Source organism: Chiloscyllium punctatum, chromosome 16 (assembly GCF_047496795.1).
Source record: "Chiloscyllium punctatum isolate Juve2018m chromosome 16, sChiPun1.3, whole genome shotgun sequence".
Classification (NCBI taxonomy): domain Eukaryota; kingdom Metazoa; phylum Chordata; class Chondrichthyes; order Orectolobiformes; family Hemiscylliidae; genus Chiloscyllium; species Chiloscyllium punctatum.
Window position 1 is genome coordinate 30,109,866 of NC_092754.1, and position 17,750 is coordinate 30,127,615.

At 38.2% G+C, this 17,750-nt stretch overlaps 1 protein-coding gene across 4 annotated transcripts in view; it reads right to left on the minus strand.

Moving 5' to 3' along the window:
- The window catches only part of vps13d (vacuolar protein sorting 13 homolog D), a 290,218-nt gene that overhangs the window by 120,878 nt on the left and 151,590 nt on the right, over positions 1–17,750 (minus strand). For all 4 annotated transcript variants that reach the window (XM_072586664.1, XM_072586661.1, XM_072586662.1 and 1 more), the window contains 13 exons: positions 16,560–16,712; positions 16,244–16,379; positions 15,473–15,520; positions 14,186–14,336; positions 11,479–11,689; positions 9,092–9,339; positions 7,171–7,362; positions 6,912–7,038; positions 6,490–6,632; positions 6,171–6,301; positions 3,228–3,403; positions 1,083–1,206; positions 114–349 (listed from right to left, as the gene is read on the minus strand). In XM_072586664.1, the coding sequence (XP_072442765.1) occupies positions 114–349; positions 1,083–1,206; positions 3,228–3,403; positions 6,171–6,301; positions 6,490–6,632; positions 6,912–7,038; positions 7,171–7,362; positions 9,092–9,339; positions 11,479–11,689; positions 14,186–14,336; positions 15,473–15,520; positions 16,244–16,379; positions 16,560–16,712 (2,076 nt within the window). The remainder of the gene's footprint in view (positions 1–113; positions 350–1,082; positions 1,207–3,227; positions 3,404–6,170; positions 6,302–6,489; positions 6,633–6,911; positions 7,039–7,170; positions 7,363–9,091; positions 9,340–11,478; positions 11,690–14,185; positions 14,337–15,472; positions 15,521–16,243; positions 16,380–16,559; positions 16,713–17,750) is intronic.

A 17,750-nucleotide genomic window follows, 5' to 3' on the forward strand; every position in this document is an offset into this window, starting at 1 on the left:
TTTTGAAACCACATAATGGTTCCGGAAGTTGCATCTAATTGTCCAAAACCAATTGAGAACATTAAAAAGCTGACAGTAAGTTTAAACCTGGCAAACAGAAAACTGAAGCCTACCCAGAAAAAGTATACGTGGCAGCGATATAGATGAAATTTTCATAGAAAAGCTGTTTGGACTCTTTGAAATCATTCATATCACAGGTAATTTCTGATGAGCCTGCCCCTTTCACTGTTAGTGTGATGAAAGGCTGAAGGACAGGTTCGTCCCAGGCATAATTCAGTGAGGTACCTGGCTTTACCTCAGTCTTTAGTCTCGGCTCTGCCACACCATGTTGGTGGAAAATGACTGCAACCTATCATAAAAGGAGAAAGAGATGTCAGCAAGTTGGAACTTGTCATGAAGGCTGAACATATTTTAATAATTCATAGAAGTGATCTAATAGCTCATTCTCCAGCTGCTTGCACTTGCGATGACAGAAATTGTTCTACTTCCAACAACCACAACCATCTTCACTGGTTCTAGGTATAACGTCAATCAGGGGTGTTCCCCCGATTCACATGTTTCCAGTTCTGTTAGAGCTCTTTGATGTTAAACTTGCTCAAAGTGTGCCTTGATGTCAAGGGCAGTATCTTTACTTCCTTTCTAAAGTTCCAACTCTTTTGTCCATGTTTAGACCAAGCTGTAATGAGGCCAGGAGCTAAGTAAACCTTTCAGAACCCAAATGGAAAGTCAGTGAACAGTTTTATGCTGAGTAAGTGCCACTTCATAGCAAAATTGACTACACCTTCCATTACTTTGCTGATGATTGAGAATGGGTGCTGGGGTGGTAAGTAGCTGGGTTTGATGTGTTCTACATTTTCTCACTAAAACATACATTGCCGAGTACAGGCCATCATTGTAACCGTACTGAAACAGCTTGGCTACGGGCTTGCTTTACTGTGAGTCATCTCAGAGTTGTGGTGACTACTCACAGATGGGATGAATTATTTGCAATTAGTTTTGTTCTTTCTCCTTCATGTGGAGCTGATTATAAAACTTGAATACTACAGTAGATCTGTAGATGTGTACGTTTAGTAGGGATTTACCTCTGAAAAGTTGTCGATGCGGAATGGCGGTGGCAACTGTTCAGAGTTACTAAATGCAATATGGTATGTTGCTCCTTTCAGAGTAATTTCCACTCGAAGGAGGTGACAGTTGCCTTGAGTATCTCTACAAGAAGAAAAGTTAGGTTAGAAAGTACTTCAAGGTTACAAATTACAGCTGGCTTAAAACACAGAATTGGATAACTATAAATGAGGACAGATAACGCCAAACAACTTTAAACCAACATCAGAACTTTGTGACTTAATGCGTTGCTAGATCCAACTCCTGTGAACAAAATGTTCTTTTAAAAATAACACACATGGATTTTCAAAGAAAATGGGCAGCAGTAACAAGACAATGCATAACCTGCTGAGTACTTAGCAGTTTTTGGTTTTATTTCAGGTTTTCAGCAACTGTATAAACTGTTTTACTACTTTAGACTTTGTCTGCTGTTCTTTAGGTGAGTCACACTTTGATTCTCCCATGCTGAGTGATCCTGCTTTACTTTGCACACATATATGTCCTTCATACACAGGGAGTAGAGTAGATGGGTTATTTAATGTTGAGGTTAAACGCCAATCTTGATTGTGTACACACAAGCTTTCCTTTGCCACAGGAATTGCTGGAGAAAGCTCAGGAATAGGAATATCAGCCAATTTTCCACCTACTAGTGAGGGAAAGTTGAAGCCATATGTGCCACATTTATAGTCACTGTGGCCAAAATTGAATCGCTCAGTGTAAGTTAGACATTAAACCTGTGTTGGTAGCCCATGATACCTTTTGACCACAAAGCTAACAGGAATAGGACATCCAGTGCTTGCCAGCATGCATGAATCAAGTATCAATAAGCCTTCTGTGTTTTGCACATTAGCCTTTTTATTCAGGCCAGTAAACACGTCACAGTCTCATCATAATGACTGCAGTATGTATAAATTTTACAGGTAACAGTATTTGGTGTGGAAAAATATTAACAGATGTTAAAGGCTTTAAAGAAAATGCAGTAAATTGTGAAAAAGAACTAAACCTGTGCCACTGATTTGTAACTTATTTCTTGCCCGGGTAGTTAACTTAAAATCTTTTTGGACAGAGATCGCAAAAATAACCTTTAAAATGTATTAGTTATATGACTGAGAGGGAAATCCACAGCTGGTATTGCAAGTGTCTTCAATCTGTGACTTTAAAACAAGTTCAACATATTTAATGGCTGGAATCTATTTTTAATATCACTTTTCCAATAAAAAAACACTTCTATGCACAGCATCCATTAAAAAGACCAGATTAGAAGAAAACACAAAGAAATCCTGGTTCCAAGAAAGTAGAAGGCACATCTTGGCCATATCTAGATTAGATTAGATTAGATTACTTACAGTGTGGAAACAGGCCTTTCGGCCCAACAAGTCCACACCGCCCCGCCCCGCCCCACCCATACCCCTACATCTGCCCCTTACCTAACACTACGGACAATTTAGCATGGCCAATTCACCTGACCTGCACATCTTTGTGACTGTGGGAGGAAACCGGAGCACACGGAGGAAACCCACGCAGACACGGGGAGAATGTGCAAACTCCACACAGTCAGTCGCCTGAGGCGGGAATTGAACCCGGGTCTCTGGCGCTGTGAGGCAGCAGTGCTAACCACTGCGCCACCGTGCCGCCCACTCACAACAGAAACTAACCATGGATGAAATTCCTTCACAAGGAGAACTAAGTCAATTCCATTCTTTATTAATTCTGGAATATTTAAACAATATATTAGTGAAAAGGATAATAAACATTGTTTACCAATACAACAGGTACAAGTTACTAAGCTTGAACACACAGTTGGTCATCCAAAGCTTTAACACAAAAAGGTAAAAATAAACAAACAACATCTAACACACCAAGAGAATCATCAGGTTTCCAATAAGAGTTCTATTTTACTGTTTTTTTCAACATGTAGCCCACAGTGTCTGTCATAAGGATCTAAAATCCATAAGAAAAGCATGATGCAGGAGTTGGTAGGTCAGAATAGTCCTGACAAATCTGGTATCTCTCATGTTGCCACTGAGTGCAGAAATTACCAGTTTCCTATTGCTAATTAAATCTACATTTCTCCACGAGACAACTGGCCCATTAATTAGATTTATTCTGGGATATATTGTGCTCACCTCATGTTGATGTGGAAGGAGTTGTTCTTGTTAACCTCGAAGCCCCCTGACCAAGTGCAACTCGGAACATCCATCAGCCGTACACACAATAACTGATCATAATCATTTCTTGGCCAATGAAATACGACACTGGCCCCAGGCAGAGTTGAAATGTAACCATCTGGATTCTGAGTGCCCTGTGAAAGTAAGTTCCAATTAATATTTTATTGTTGTTGGATCAGGAAACTGCTCAAACAAGGTCAAAAACAAACAATTACGGCCTAGGTCACACTAGAGTCTAGCGTACAATTTTGGTCAATAAACATTCAAAGCCGCAAACCGTTCCAGAAATAGTGGAGGAAATAGGAGAGACAGGAAAGGAACGTGGATTAATACAGCACCTTGTCCTTGACCTATCTTCAACTTTTGAATTGAATGAGCACAAACTAGAGAACATTCAAAATTCTGCTGCTTATGTTCTACCTCAGAACAAGTCCCATTCACCCAACTACTTCTGAGATGGCAGAACTACACTGGCTTTCTATTAAGCCATGCTTCAATTTTAAAATTTCATCCTTGCTTTTAAATCCATTCTTAAAGGTCACCAATTCCCATCCCTATGGCCACTCTAGTGCTACATTTTTCAATTCTGGCCTTTTGAGCATCCTTGATTTTAATTACAACACCACTGAGAGCCCTAAACTCCGTAATTCTCTCCTCTCCCTTTCAACCCCCATATAAACATCCTCATCTAATTTCCTCTCGAGGGTTTTTGAAATTAAACTCTTTGTCTAATCTTTTGCATATCAGTCCCATCAGCTCATTATAGATATTTTCTAAGCAACTTCTTATGGATAGCCATGGAACAGGTGGAACTTGAACCCAGGTCACTTGGCTCAGAAGTTGGTACACTACTACTGTCCTTGTTGTGGTTCTGTTCGCCGAGCTGGGAATTTGTGTTGCAGACATTTCATCCCCTGTCTAGGTGACATCCTCAGTGCTTGGAAGCCTCCTGTGATCTTTCCTCTGGCATTTGTAGTGGTTTGAATCTGCTGCTTCCGGTTGTCAGTTCCAGCTGTCCGCTGCAGTGGCCGGTATATTGGGTCCAGGTCGATGTGTTTGTTGATAGAGTCTGTGGATGAGTGCCATGCCTCTAGGAATTCCCTGGCTGTTCTCTGTTTGGCTTGTCCTATAATAGTAGTGTTGTCCCAGTCGAATTCATGTTGCTTGTCAACAGACAGCTGGAACTGACAACCGGAAGCGGCAGATTCAAACCACTACAAATGCCGGAGGAAAGATCACAGAAGCACTTCACAGGAGGCTCCCAAGCACTGAGGATATCACCTAGACAGGGGACGAAACATCTGCAACACAAACTCCCAGCTCGGCGAACAGAACCACAACAACGAGCACCCGAGCTACAAATCTTCTCCCAAACTTTGAACTACTACTGTCCCTTTATTAGCTCATTCCAGGCTCTGTCTCAGGTTTTGTTATCCAGCCTGTGAAGCACTTTGCTAAGTTTTACTTCCCGAAGACACCAAATAAGTGCATTATTTTTTCTGCTGAGGGCATTTCAGAATGCTTCAAATCTAAATAAACATTTCTAAAGTGCAATCATAGCTGGTTTACAGACAAACTGAGAAGCTACTTGGTAAACAGCCAGTCTCCACAACAGTAAATTAGATGAATGAACAATTAAATTGCTCGTATTGGCTATTGGTGTTAGATACAAACGTTGTTCAAGATACTGGATGAGGGGAGGGGGGTGATTTCCCTGCTTTACTTGATATTGTAAAGGCATATATTTTACTTCTAGTTGGATATGACAATAGATCCTCAGTTCATTTCAAACATGTCATTCCAGCAGTAAGTCATCTCCTCAGTATCTTAACTTAAGTGTGGGCTTAGAAGTTTCTGAATTTGAGAAAGGAGCTTGAACCATGACTTGAAAGGTCAGAAAGTGATCAAGTAAGATGGAAAATCTAACACGCATAAAAAGCCAGATACTGATCTTGGCAGACAAAAAGAAAATGAGTGAGGGAAAACTGGAGAAACCCAGATTTTCAACCTTGAAGATAGATGGCATAAATGTGAATTTATACATGTATATAAATAAGATAGAAAATCTTAAAGAGGAGGAAAATGTAGAGTACCGCTTCAAACTAAATTGCAACAGCAGAATGAGGTGACAAATACGGAAGGCAGATTTAGGACAGATGTCAGTAATTGTTTGTTAACACAGTGAGTGAGATAAACTTCCAGGAAAGATCTTGAAAGTGAAAGCTTTGTGATTAATTAACAAATCAGCTGAATGACAGTATAGCAATACTGTACCATCTTTCCTCATGGATGAACAAAGATGAGTTGAATTATCTTCCTTGTGGTTTAGCTTATGCCAACATGGACATATTTATCAAGGCAACTAGATAGCTAAACTGAATAATGCATCCAGCATACAATATCAATACATTAAATAAATTTTGAGAAGGAATCAAAAGCAGTTCTTAATATCACAGATGGGATAAACTAATGACTAATTAAAGCTATTAACAATATACAACACTGATGGAAAAAGCTGATCATATTACCTTAACTACGAGGTCTCCTTCAGATATTTATGATACTTTATTTTGTTCTCACTACTACAATTTGCAAACACTACATATCAAACTATTGTACAAAGCAGTATCAAATTCTTCTCTTTGCTATTTTAATAGACAGCTTATCTGTTTGATGTTTATTTGATAACATCCCCTAAAGATAAAAGTTTTTCTCTATATTCAAAATTACATTTCATTTTTAAATGAGATCAACAACTTATTTTGGGAAGTTAAAAATCACACAACACCAGGTTACAGTCCAACAGGTTTAATTGGAAGCACACTAGCTTTCAGAGCATCGCTCCATCATCAGGTGGTATTTGGGAACACAGGCTGAAATGATCTGGAACCATATTCCTACCTGGCCTCTGGCAAATTCTCGTTGGGCAAAGGCTAACTTATGTGAGGATTTGTTGTCCAGTAGATATCGGGGTGCAAAGGTCACTATGTTGGTATCTCTGTACCGACCTCGACCTTTCCGGATATCGATTCCTAAGATATAAATGAGAAAGAATCTTTGGAGACAACAAATAAGCAATAAATGCTACACCAGCTACACTGCTGCTCGTGGATAACATGTCACTGGTCATGCTTCCGTAATGTTCAAGTACAACGAGGATTGTACCTTTCACATGAAAGATTTTTCCGGAAGATAAATCAAGCGTTTTTTTCAAACTCACCAATACTATAAATGAGTCCGGGTCTGTTGCCGTGTTGAATCACTTTCACTGCTCGCACACCACTTCCTCCATCTGGAGAGAATTCCTGACACCAACCAGGAACTGCATCTGGGTGGATTCCCTTCCCAATCCTCATGGTACACCTGCAAGGGTCAGAGACTGGGGGATAAATCTACTCAGCCCCAAAGAGGTCAGTAAGACATGGGTTCATTTCACACATATATAAATATCACAGCTATGAGTCAAAATTATTTTTAAAATCTTTATTTCCAAACTCAGCATCGCATGGCCAAAATTAGACCTTTGTAAAGCTTAAGATCAGCAAGATCCTGTTCATAATCACAAATTGTCCAAATTCACAATAATTCCCTCAGTAAATCAGGTGAGCCAATGATGTGCATATTCCTGAATTCTTTACTCACATGTTAGGTTGCTCTTTGTCTGTAAAGCTAAATAAGAGGGGGCTGAGACTTCGTGCAAGCTCATGCTCCTCAAACTGGCCTGCTGCATCAGCCTTGGCATTGTCCTGTCGAAAAATTAATGGCAGCCCTGAAAAAGATTGGTATGAAGCAGACCATTTTAGACCACGGCTTTTAATTCACCACCTTGCAGGTCTGGAAATATGCACCAATACATCATGCACCTACATTTACTTTGGAATTTGATTTTTTTTTGTTTTACCTGTCTTGTTAAGGAGCCAATAAGGTGCAGAAATGAGTATCTTCAAGGAACCCTCTGCTCTGCACACTATGCGAATGCTCAGATTCAGCTGGCGCTTCTTGGTGTCGTAAAGGCGCATACGAACATGATAGTTAGTGGTTCCTGCTGGAATTAGGAGTTCCTTGCATACAGGAAAGTTTTCTAGTGTAATCCCTGACAAATAAATTGTGATTAAAACATATTTCAAGAATAACTTTTATTAACATGTAAAAAATAAAGTCACCATAGTCCTACTGAATGATTGGGTTCTCTCTCTCTCTCAAATTATCCATGAAAAGGAACTGAAGTATTTTGAAGTTGCTCAACATCACCACCACTCTCCTCCTCAGGGACCATTTGTGGTAAAGGTGTCTGGTTTTAATTATCTTACACAACCAGGCAAATTGTGTTTCTGAAAATAAAGACTGCAAATACGTGGTGCCTTTCGCGATGAACGGTATTCAACAGACGAGGAATGACTTCAAAATGCTCACTTGTTTAATCAGACAAATATTGTAATCAAGATGTATACAAGAACTCACAAATAACAATTATATGAAGGGGCGATTAATTTGCTTACTTCAATGGTAATGTTTTGTGGTGAAATTATGGCCAGCACATCAGAAAAACTTTCCACGTTCCTCTGAATACGGTCATATTTGGAATATTGCGTGCAATTCTGGTTTCCCTCCTATTGGGAGGATGTTGTGATACTTGAAAGGGTTCAGAAAAGATTTACAAGGACGTTGCCAGGGTTGGAGGATTTGAGCTTTAGGGAGAGGCTGAAATAGGCTGGGGCTGTTTTCCCTGGAGTGTCAGAGGCTGAGGGGTGACCTTATAGAGGTTTATAAAATTATGAGGGGCATGGATAGGGTAAAGAGACAAGGTCTTTTCCCTGAGGTGGGAGAGTCCAGAACTAGAGGGCTTAGGTTTAAGGTGAGAGGAAAAAATTTAAAAGGGACCTAAGGGGCAACTTTTTCACGCAGAGGGTAGCGTACATACAGAATGCACTGCCAGAGGAAGTGGTGGAGGCTGGTAAAATTACAACATTTAGAAGGCACCTGGATGGGTATATGAATAGGAAGGGTTTGGAGGGATATGGGCCAAGTGATGGCAAATAGGATTAGATTAGGTTAGGATACCTGGTTGGCATGGAGAGTTGGACCAAAGGGTCTGTTTCTGTTCTGTACATCACAATGACTCTATGAGTATTAACATACACCAAGAACATTCACTTAAGTCTGCTGTGGGGCTTAAACACAAACCTTCTAACCAGAAATAAGAGTTATTCTGTGAGCCAAAATGGTAATTGGTTTTTAGTGCGAAATCAAAAATACCCATCTACTTCACTAACATCGCACCTAATTGATAGTATACTAGAGATACCTATTTGCAGTTGTCAGTCATTTGTTGTAACTTCGTTGGGTCATACCTTTTCCAATGCACTAAGTATCAATGGGAGAACGCTTAAATGGAATACAGCTCTTCATATTTAGGGTCTCTACCTATAAACATGGATTGTTTTTCCTTCAGATGAGAGGTGAAATCTATACTTACAGCCCTTCTGTTGTATTCAATTCTTTCACTGCACGCCAATAACATTTGTGCAAATTAATGTTAGAGAGAATTCCCTTCCAAAGCCGCTGGGTGTGGCTGTACCAACAGTACATGGACAAAATGGTTCAAGTAAGTGGCTCATCACCACTTTCTCAAGAGCAATTAGAGATGACAAACAAATACTTGCCTAACCCACATATGATGAAAGAATAAATTAAAACATCTGAAGTTACTTTGGCAGAATAAAACGTACAGTCATATAGTTCGAATTAACAATCAAATGATATTTGAGATTAATGACAGGCAAAGCAATGTGGCAAAACTGAAGGTACAAAACAAATCTTACCAAGTTCGATGTTCTGAGATGTATCAGCTGTGTGTAGCACAGCATCTTTCCCCGGTTTCAATGGTCCATGAATAGAGGTACCTTTCACATAGTAGGAAAGCTCACAGGGTAGTAGATTGGTCAGGACTAGAGTGGGTAGCAAATAGATGGTGTGGCCTGGTTGTCGGTAAACCTGCATAGCGTTGCCAGACATTAAACTTAAGGGCAGGTAGTCAGGGTAGTTCTCCTTCTTAACTGCCACACAATACCTATGAGTAATAACAACAATTTTAACATACCATGAAATTCCAGCTGCATGCTGCATTCTTAGCAAACACCTTGCATTTATGCAAGATATTTAAAACAAATAGAATGCATTTCACAGAAATGATCAGATAATGATGGACACTCTAAGGGGTGGATTAAGGGGTTTATGAAGGAGAGACAGTTTGAGGGAGAGGACTTTAGAGACAGTGTTACAAAACATGAAGCTGAAATGATGGCTTTCAAACTTGGAGGAAGTGGGAGAATGTATAAGACAGTTAAAGTCAGTGAAGCAGGGTGAAAGTCACAACCATAAGAAAGAGAATTCTAAATTAGAGGTGCTAGACACACTTAATTCTTAAAACATATGTTAAAAATTGGCATTCTGTTAATAAACGTTAGTGTGAGAGGAATATTTGTGCCCTAAACACTTAAGTATGCATGATAAGCTTTGGTGACATTTGGTGTCACTTTTTTCTACTCATCCCCAGAAGATTTCATGACTTAGTTTTTACTAGTCTTTTCCTAAACTGAAGACTACTGCAACATTTCCAGCTTTCTGCAAGCATAAAAAGGTTTGATGTCAAAGTTTCCTGAGACTGAGTTGATATCCCCAGTAGTTCTGTGGAAATCTGAAGCTGGACTGAGGCTGTCCAGTGTACTGGTCAGGTCATATTCAAGACCTCTGCATTCACTTCTGGTAGCCACAGCTCAAGGGAGCCATCCAGGCCTTGAGGGCAGTGAAGACAAATCCAAGAAAACTAATTGCTGGTGTTGCACGCGAAAACTTTTAGCACTAATGCGGTAAGTCTTTATTTTCAAAAACTCTTTAGATTCAAAATGAGAAGGTACAAGGAATTTTACAGCAGTTTAATAAATAACAGGTAAAGCAAACCTGAAACAAAGTCTGGTACATCAAAGCAACAGGACAGAAATGGGACTGGTTCATGCTGGTGAAAGGTAAAATTAGGGCAGGTATCAGGGAACAGTTCTTTATACAAAAAGTGCTAAACATCTGGAATGCATTGCCAGGAAAAGTAGAGGAGACCTGGACATTATTCAGTTAAGAAACAGCTGGTTCCTATAATGTAAAATCTGTAAGTTTAGTTTTCTGTAAGAATGAGATCAAACAGATTTGAAACATTGCCTTCAATCAAACCTATTTTATGATCCTATGCTTTTCTTTCATTTGACAAATGTTATTACCTTTTCCAATACATGTGAAAAAATAAGTGATATAGACATCAGTTATTTCTTCAAATAATCTAACATTTTAAGATTATATTGGCAACAAAAGGGTCCTTTGCTGAGCTTTCACAATCCCAACTTTGCTCCAATATTTGTACAGAAAATATGCTTTAAAATAATTGAAACATTTCCAGGAGAAAACTTTAAGCAAGAGCTGGCTGCAGAGTAAAGCTCTCTCTACATTGCCCTGGCAAGAATTCAGGTCAGGTATAGACCAGATCACATTTAGAGCAAAGTTTCCTCTACTCAACCCTAACAGTGTGATTTCACTCAACTTTCATTGTTCCTTTCTGTTTAATTTGGTATTCCCCATTCTATTTTGGTGAAAGGTCTACGACAATTCAATATAAGGGTATAACTCAGGAGGATTTTGCCCAACTTTGAACTGGATTGAGAACAGCAAAATTTAATTTCACTTGGAACTAGCACAGAGACTGACTATTTTAACTCATCACTCAGGTTGGATCTAAACTCAGCTTTGAAAGTAACTGAGCAACGATTGCATTCTTCTGTCCCACCCTGCCTCATTCTGATTGTGCCTTGTTCAAGAATCGCTTACAAGGATAGTTCCTAATTTGAAATGAAAGCTCTTGGTAGAAAGATTAGAGGTGCACCCTCTATGACAACTGGATGTCCCTTTGTTGTCCAACACTTAAATTTTAATAATTTAAAAAACTGTATGACTAGAAATAAACGTTTAGCTTCTGTGGCAAGATCAGAAGGTCAAATATTTCAAACAAAGCCTTTCTTCAAAACTGGAATTTTCCTACAAAGCGACTAAGTATTGTCTCATGAAGATTGGTCAGAAGCATTTTGAGGACATTGCTCATCATGAACCCACACCTGCAATGTTTTGGGAATTTACAAAAAGAGGAACATCAGAAAGGACTGTTTACCTGTAGGAGCAGTTGTCATCACAATCTGATGAATGACATTCACGCTTGCTGCTGTTCACCTCTCCTACTTTTTCCACACTGGTCCAATGGATAGGTGTTTTACAGAAGAAAAGACCAAGACCCTTTGGTCTTGCTTGAAGACGCCAAGATGTTAGGTGTAGAGGGATTGCTAATGAGTCACCTGGCAACACTGCTGGCAACACCACAGGTTCTGAAATCATAATTAAGTTTGTGTAAATTTTAGAACATTAAAAATTCTTTGAGAGCTTTGCCTGAGAAAGTAACAGTGTCAAATAAGCCTGAGTCCATCACTATGATGGCCCTGAGGATATCCAAGCTGAGAGAAGAGGCTGAACAGAAAGATATTCCATTTTTCTGTTCTACACACATTTGATCATGAATGAGGAAGTCTAGTCATTTGCTCGGAATCCACGTATTTACCATATTCTAAAGTCACATCTCCCACCACTGAGGCATCCAATTGTTTCTTAGATAATTCCAAAAACTTTCTTTACTCAACTGTTTGAATTTGAAGTTTACTCCAATGCTGGTTAGTGTGTACCAAGAGAAATATCTGAACACTAATCCAAAATTTGTCATTTAGTGGTTTGAATACATTTGCTTTTACTCTACATTACTAATAATGTGCATTTCTTTTTCCTCATTCTCACCTCTCTTTATCTAGATGCACAATTATCTCTGAAACACCATCGTTCCAGATTGGAAGACTTTGGGTGTTTCCAGTCTTTGAGTAAATTTAAAGCTTTTGACTCAAGGAATCAACCTTTTAGTTCTATTAAGCAATATGTGTGCAGCTTAAATGTGAAGCTTATGTTTTGGCGATCAGTGCTAGACACATTATGCAAGGCTTGAAAATTTCCAAGAACTACTGACTGATCTGGTCACATAACTTGATATTCTGAGCTTTGTTGATGGTGATAGTAAGGGATGAACCTAAAGCAATCACCACCATGAGGGAAAAGGTACTTAATGAACCTAAAAGTGACAACATCTGAAGACCAGATGGCTTGAATTCAAGGAGATTTAAGTGATGACATGGATAGTAGAAACAATTGTTATAATCTATCAAAAAGATTGGAAAGCAGCAAATGTATTCAAGAAAGAAAGGAGGCAGAAAGAATCGAATTGGAGGCTAGTTAGCTGAAAATGTAGGAAAAAGTGTTAGAATACCCAGAAAATTGCAATTTGCTAGCACAGCCAACAGATGGTTTTGTGAAAGAGAAATCATGCTTAACTAATCTACTGCAGTTTTCTAACTATATAACATACATTGGATATAAAGTGGAACCAGTATAGGTGATGTACTTGGATTGCAAAAAGACATTTGATAAGTGCCATATCAAAGATTGCTGCACCATATTACAGCAGATGGTAAAGAAAGTAACATGCTAGCATGGATAAAGGATTAGTTAGCTAACAGAAAACAGAGAAATAAACTAAATGATTTTTATTCCCAGGTTGGAAATCTGTCACAGGTGGAATGCCATAGGAATTTGTCATGTCCTCAACTATTTACAATTCATGTCAATGATGTGTGTAAGGGGACTGAATGCCTGTCACTAAAATTGGTAGGAAAGAAAGTTGTTAACATAAGGTGGAGTCTGCAAAGGAATGCACACAGATTAAGAGAAATCTAAAATTTGGCAAATGGAGTATAACATGTGAAAATGTTCATTTTGGCAGCACGAATAGGAAAACTGTACACTTAAATGATGAGAGCTGTACATGATGCTACACATGGTTCTGGGAATTTAAGTACCTAAACTGCAGAAATTATTACGTGTGTACAGCAAATGATTAGGAAGGCAAATGAGAATGTTATTATTTCTGGCAAGGAGAATGGAAAATAAAAGTAGGGATGTTTTATAGCAGCTGCACAAGATATTGGTGAAACCACATCCACATCTACAGTTTTGGTCTCCTTGTTTGAAAAACATGCAATTACTTTAAAAGCATTCAGAGAAGGTTCACTCGACTCATTCTTGGTATTAAGGCCTTCATTTATAAAGAAATGTTAAACAGGTTGGACATATACCCATTGGAATTTAGAAAAGTTTATTGCAATTTTATTGAAACATTGAAGATCTGAGGAGTCCGGATGGGTTGGATACACAGAGGATGAGTTTTCTTTCCGCTCAAAGGTTTGTTAATGCGTGGAATTCTATTCTCAGGAAGTAAAGCAGACTGGGCCTCTGAATTTGTTCAAGGCTGAATTGGACAGATTTTTGACCAGACATCCAGCCAACTGAGTTAACTGACAACACGCCGAACTGAGAATGAGAAACTCAGTTATGGTAGACCAGTGCTGAGAAACAATTATTGCGGTGCTAAGTCACTGAAATACTTGATAATCAATTAATAAAAAGCTTTTTTCCTTCAAAAATGTAAAATCGCAAACACTCACAATCACTACCAATGGGATTTATAAAGATGCAGGTATCTTATGCAATATAGAATAGCAGTTTAAGAAAGGACATGTAAAACAGTAGTTTATAACAAAAAAGCTGGTTGCTTTTAAACCATGCATAACAATATCTAAAACATGATATTAATCTCTACTGCGCTGTATGGACAGCATGTGTGCCTTTACTGTAATAGATAGAATGGGCTCAAAGTCAGATGATCCTTGCTTTGTAGAATTGCCTTCCTGTCAAGGAACAGATTGCTACATTGATAAGTGACTTACTATCTGGAGCAGATGGACTATCCAGTCTCAGTTCCATAGGTACTTCCAATTTGTTTCTCACAATCAGCGCCGAGCGGACAGTGATCACTTTTCTTGCACTCCCCTCCAGAGTCACAGAAAACACAACCCGCACAGGAGGCAGTGCTGAGAACTACAGAAGGGCAAACAATGTTAGGTACTGCCTTTTCAATCTATCAAATACAACACAAATCTACATCTGATCTATAATATTTCCAAACATGTAGAACACAACTAACAGATTTCAGTCTCTAAAACTAGCATCCCAGTCTAATGTGCATTTAGAGAAACTCTAGAAACTCAAATCTCAAGAGTGCATGAAACAGGTCTGAACATAATATTACCTGAATTAACATCAATTTTGCATGATATACAGGGCAGAATTTCCAAATGACTCACTTAATAGGTGAAAACTAGGCATTGATTTAGTAAATCAATCATATTAGAGCACAACAGTGATTTGTTATGTTGAGCTAAAATATTGGCTTGCAACCTACATTAATAGTTTGAAGATATTTATAAGGTAGAAACTAAATACTGATATTATTATATTTGATAACACTAGACTCATATCTTAACCAGATGCATGTACTGAAGAAGCTGCAATTAACAGGATACAAATGACTGAGTTGTTCTTAAAATTGACAAATACAGCAGGTAATTTAAACACAGCCAAATCTCTGAAGTGGAAAACGTGATGAGTGCCCAGATTAGTTGTTTTTGGTGATGTTGGTTGAGAAAGGATTATGAGCCCAGGAACAAAAAAAATGACATCCTGCTTTTCGTTGGTTGGTGCAGCAGAAATTTGCACAAAACAAGTAGAAAATAGTTCAAATTTAATGCTTCATCCATAACTGACATCTCTCACAGATGTCGCCCTTCAGAAATGCACTCGAATCTTAGATTTGCTTAAGTTTCAAGTACTAGGGCTTGAACACAAACTTCTAACTCAAATGATACTGTAACTAAAGTAAAACAGGGTAAAACTGGGGAGATAAAAATCAGATAAATGAGAATTATAATTAAATATGACTGTCAAAATATAAAATCATAAACTAGATCATTAAAGTCATATACAACCCATGGTTGATAACGGAGTTGTTCTTATACTAAAAATTCCCAATAATTTGAAACATCTCACAAAATAGAACAACAAAATGGGAATTTAGCACTAAAAGTTGAATCATTAAATAATTTGAAATAGCTAACTTTAAATTAAAGGTACAGTACAATCTGATAATGGATGTACAGTTACAGAACAATGCTTACATAGACATGTGGATGTATTATATTGGTCTTGCTAATGGGACTCCCAACCTGCAGTATAGAGAAGATAGATTTGTGTTATAGATGCAACTAATGACTGTTTTTTCATCAATGGCTGGAATAATAAAAAGCGAATGTGCAAGGTTTTATGCAAATTGTAGCACATACAACTTTGTAACCAAAATTGCAAGGGCAGTTTTAACCTGATTTGCAGAAAACTGACAGGATCAGAATTAAAATTACATAAACTTCTCGAGATCAATGGGTAGTTGTTCTCATTCAATCAATTAAGCGTTGGGTAAGTTCAGATGAATAAAATTGGTACAATTTCCTTCAGTCCATATCCTCAGTGGATATCACTTTATGCAAGGAAAGGAGACACTAACTGACCATCACAGCTCAAACTAAATATGTCCTTATTCAATGCGCAGGCAAGATAGAATGATGTTAACTGTACTTTTGAGTTCCAGTTGATACTTGTCTAGTACCTACCAAGTTAATAAATCTTCCTCGTTAACTGAAGGACCTTCCTTGTCACTGTGCCTCAGCACCCACTAAACCTGCACATTTTACAACCACAGCATTTCAGGTTTTTTGATATTTTGTGTACGACATTTCCTCTCAAACATTTAAAAGCAAATGGTTGTTTGTATAACCGTTGTCTGAAGCTACTGCTGCATCAATATTTGAGATAATCAAGCTCCTGCTCCAAAGTATACAGTCTCAATTATATATGCTTTGACAAATGACACGTTCACAGTACATGATACACACCATGGAGGACTGATTATTTCGATCAGGTGCTGCACATCGGAAGAAGATGCCAACTTTGTCCACAGACACTGGACTGACTTGTTCCCAGCCATTCACTCGGACCAAAAGCTGGTGAATCTTCAATTCATGAGTGTGCCTGCCAGTACATAATTAAGAAAGTGCAGCCACTGTGTCTTACATAAGGAAGTTATGATAACACAAAGATTTTATATAAACATGCCACCATGACTAAATACATACGAATATGTGATTACTGATTAGTAGAGAGATATAAAAAGTCTGTCAAGTGAGTACTATGCTGTTTTCTTTCACTCACCTGTGTCTTAGCTTTTCCCTGGCTTCAAATTCAAAAGGCACTTCTTCTCCTGGGAGTACCTCGCGCCATTGGCTTACGTTGTGTGTGTCATCAGGTTCTACAACAGATTCCTCATGGACAAAACCAGGACTCTCACTGTGAGAAAGTGCCACTCTACAATGGAAAACAGCCGTAATGCATATATCACTGTCAGTATATTATAACACGATCACTCACACCTAACCTGTACGCTCCATCAGTTCAAATCAAATGGTAATGTGTTTCTTGGCTTCTGAGAACTTTAAATTCCGCAGCCTGAAAAAACTGAAGGAACGCTATTTGGGAGGAAATCAGGGCACCAGCTGCTTGCTGAATAATTTAGTGAATGTGGTTCGTTTAGGTCTTAAGTCACTATGTCAAACATAGCAAACAATGAGGCATTAGCCTTTTCTGCTGCCACTTCATTTATGAGGCTTGAGTATTTATTTGCAGTCTCTACATCAAAACTAACATATAATGGGGCATCATGGGGAAACGATCACCTAAAGAGATGGTAGTAGGTATTAATATTAATTATTTTGAGGGCAAATCCTCTCGATTTCTATGAGAAGATATTCTAGGATTCAATGCAACTAATCGGACTTGATTAAAATTAATTGAAAAAATAGATGAAAAGATATGTAATCAGAGATGCAGTAGCAAACATTTAAGGAGTATTTCAGAATCAACATAATAGATGGAAAGAGAAAAATATCTAAGGATGCATTCGCCATCCTTGCTGAATTAGAAATGTTAAAAGAAAGCATCAAACTTAAAGAAAAATGTACATAATTGTGCAAAGTCAGGAGGCAGCTCAGAATCGGACAGAACATTTATAGCAGCAAAGAATGACTGAAAAATCAATATGGATGAAAAAATAAGAGTACGAGAAAAAGCTAGCCAGAAATATGAAAGTATGTGAGAGTTTCATTTTAAGAAAGAAAATTTAACAAAGTGAGCATTAATCATACCAGAAAGTGATCTTGAAAAATGGAATGTGAAATAAGGAAATATCAGATGGACGGAACAGGTATTTTGCATATTTTCACTGTACAGGATACAAGTAATGTCCCAGAAGCAGTCAAAAGTTAGGAAATGGAAGGGTGAGAAGAACTCAGGAAAATTATAATGCTCAAGGAAATAATAAATTGTTGGATCCATGGTCTGATAAGA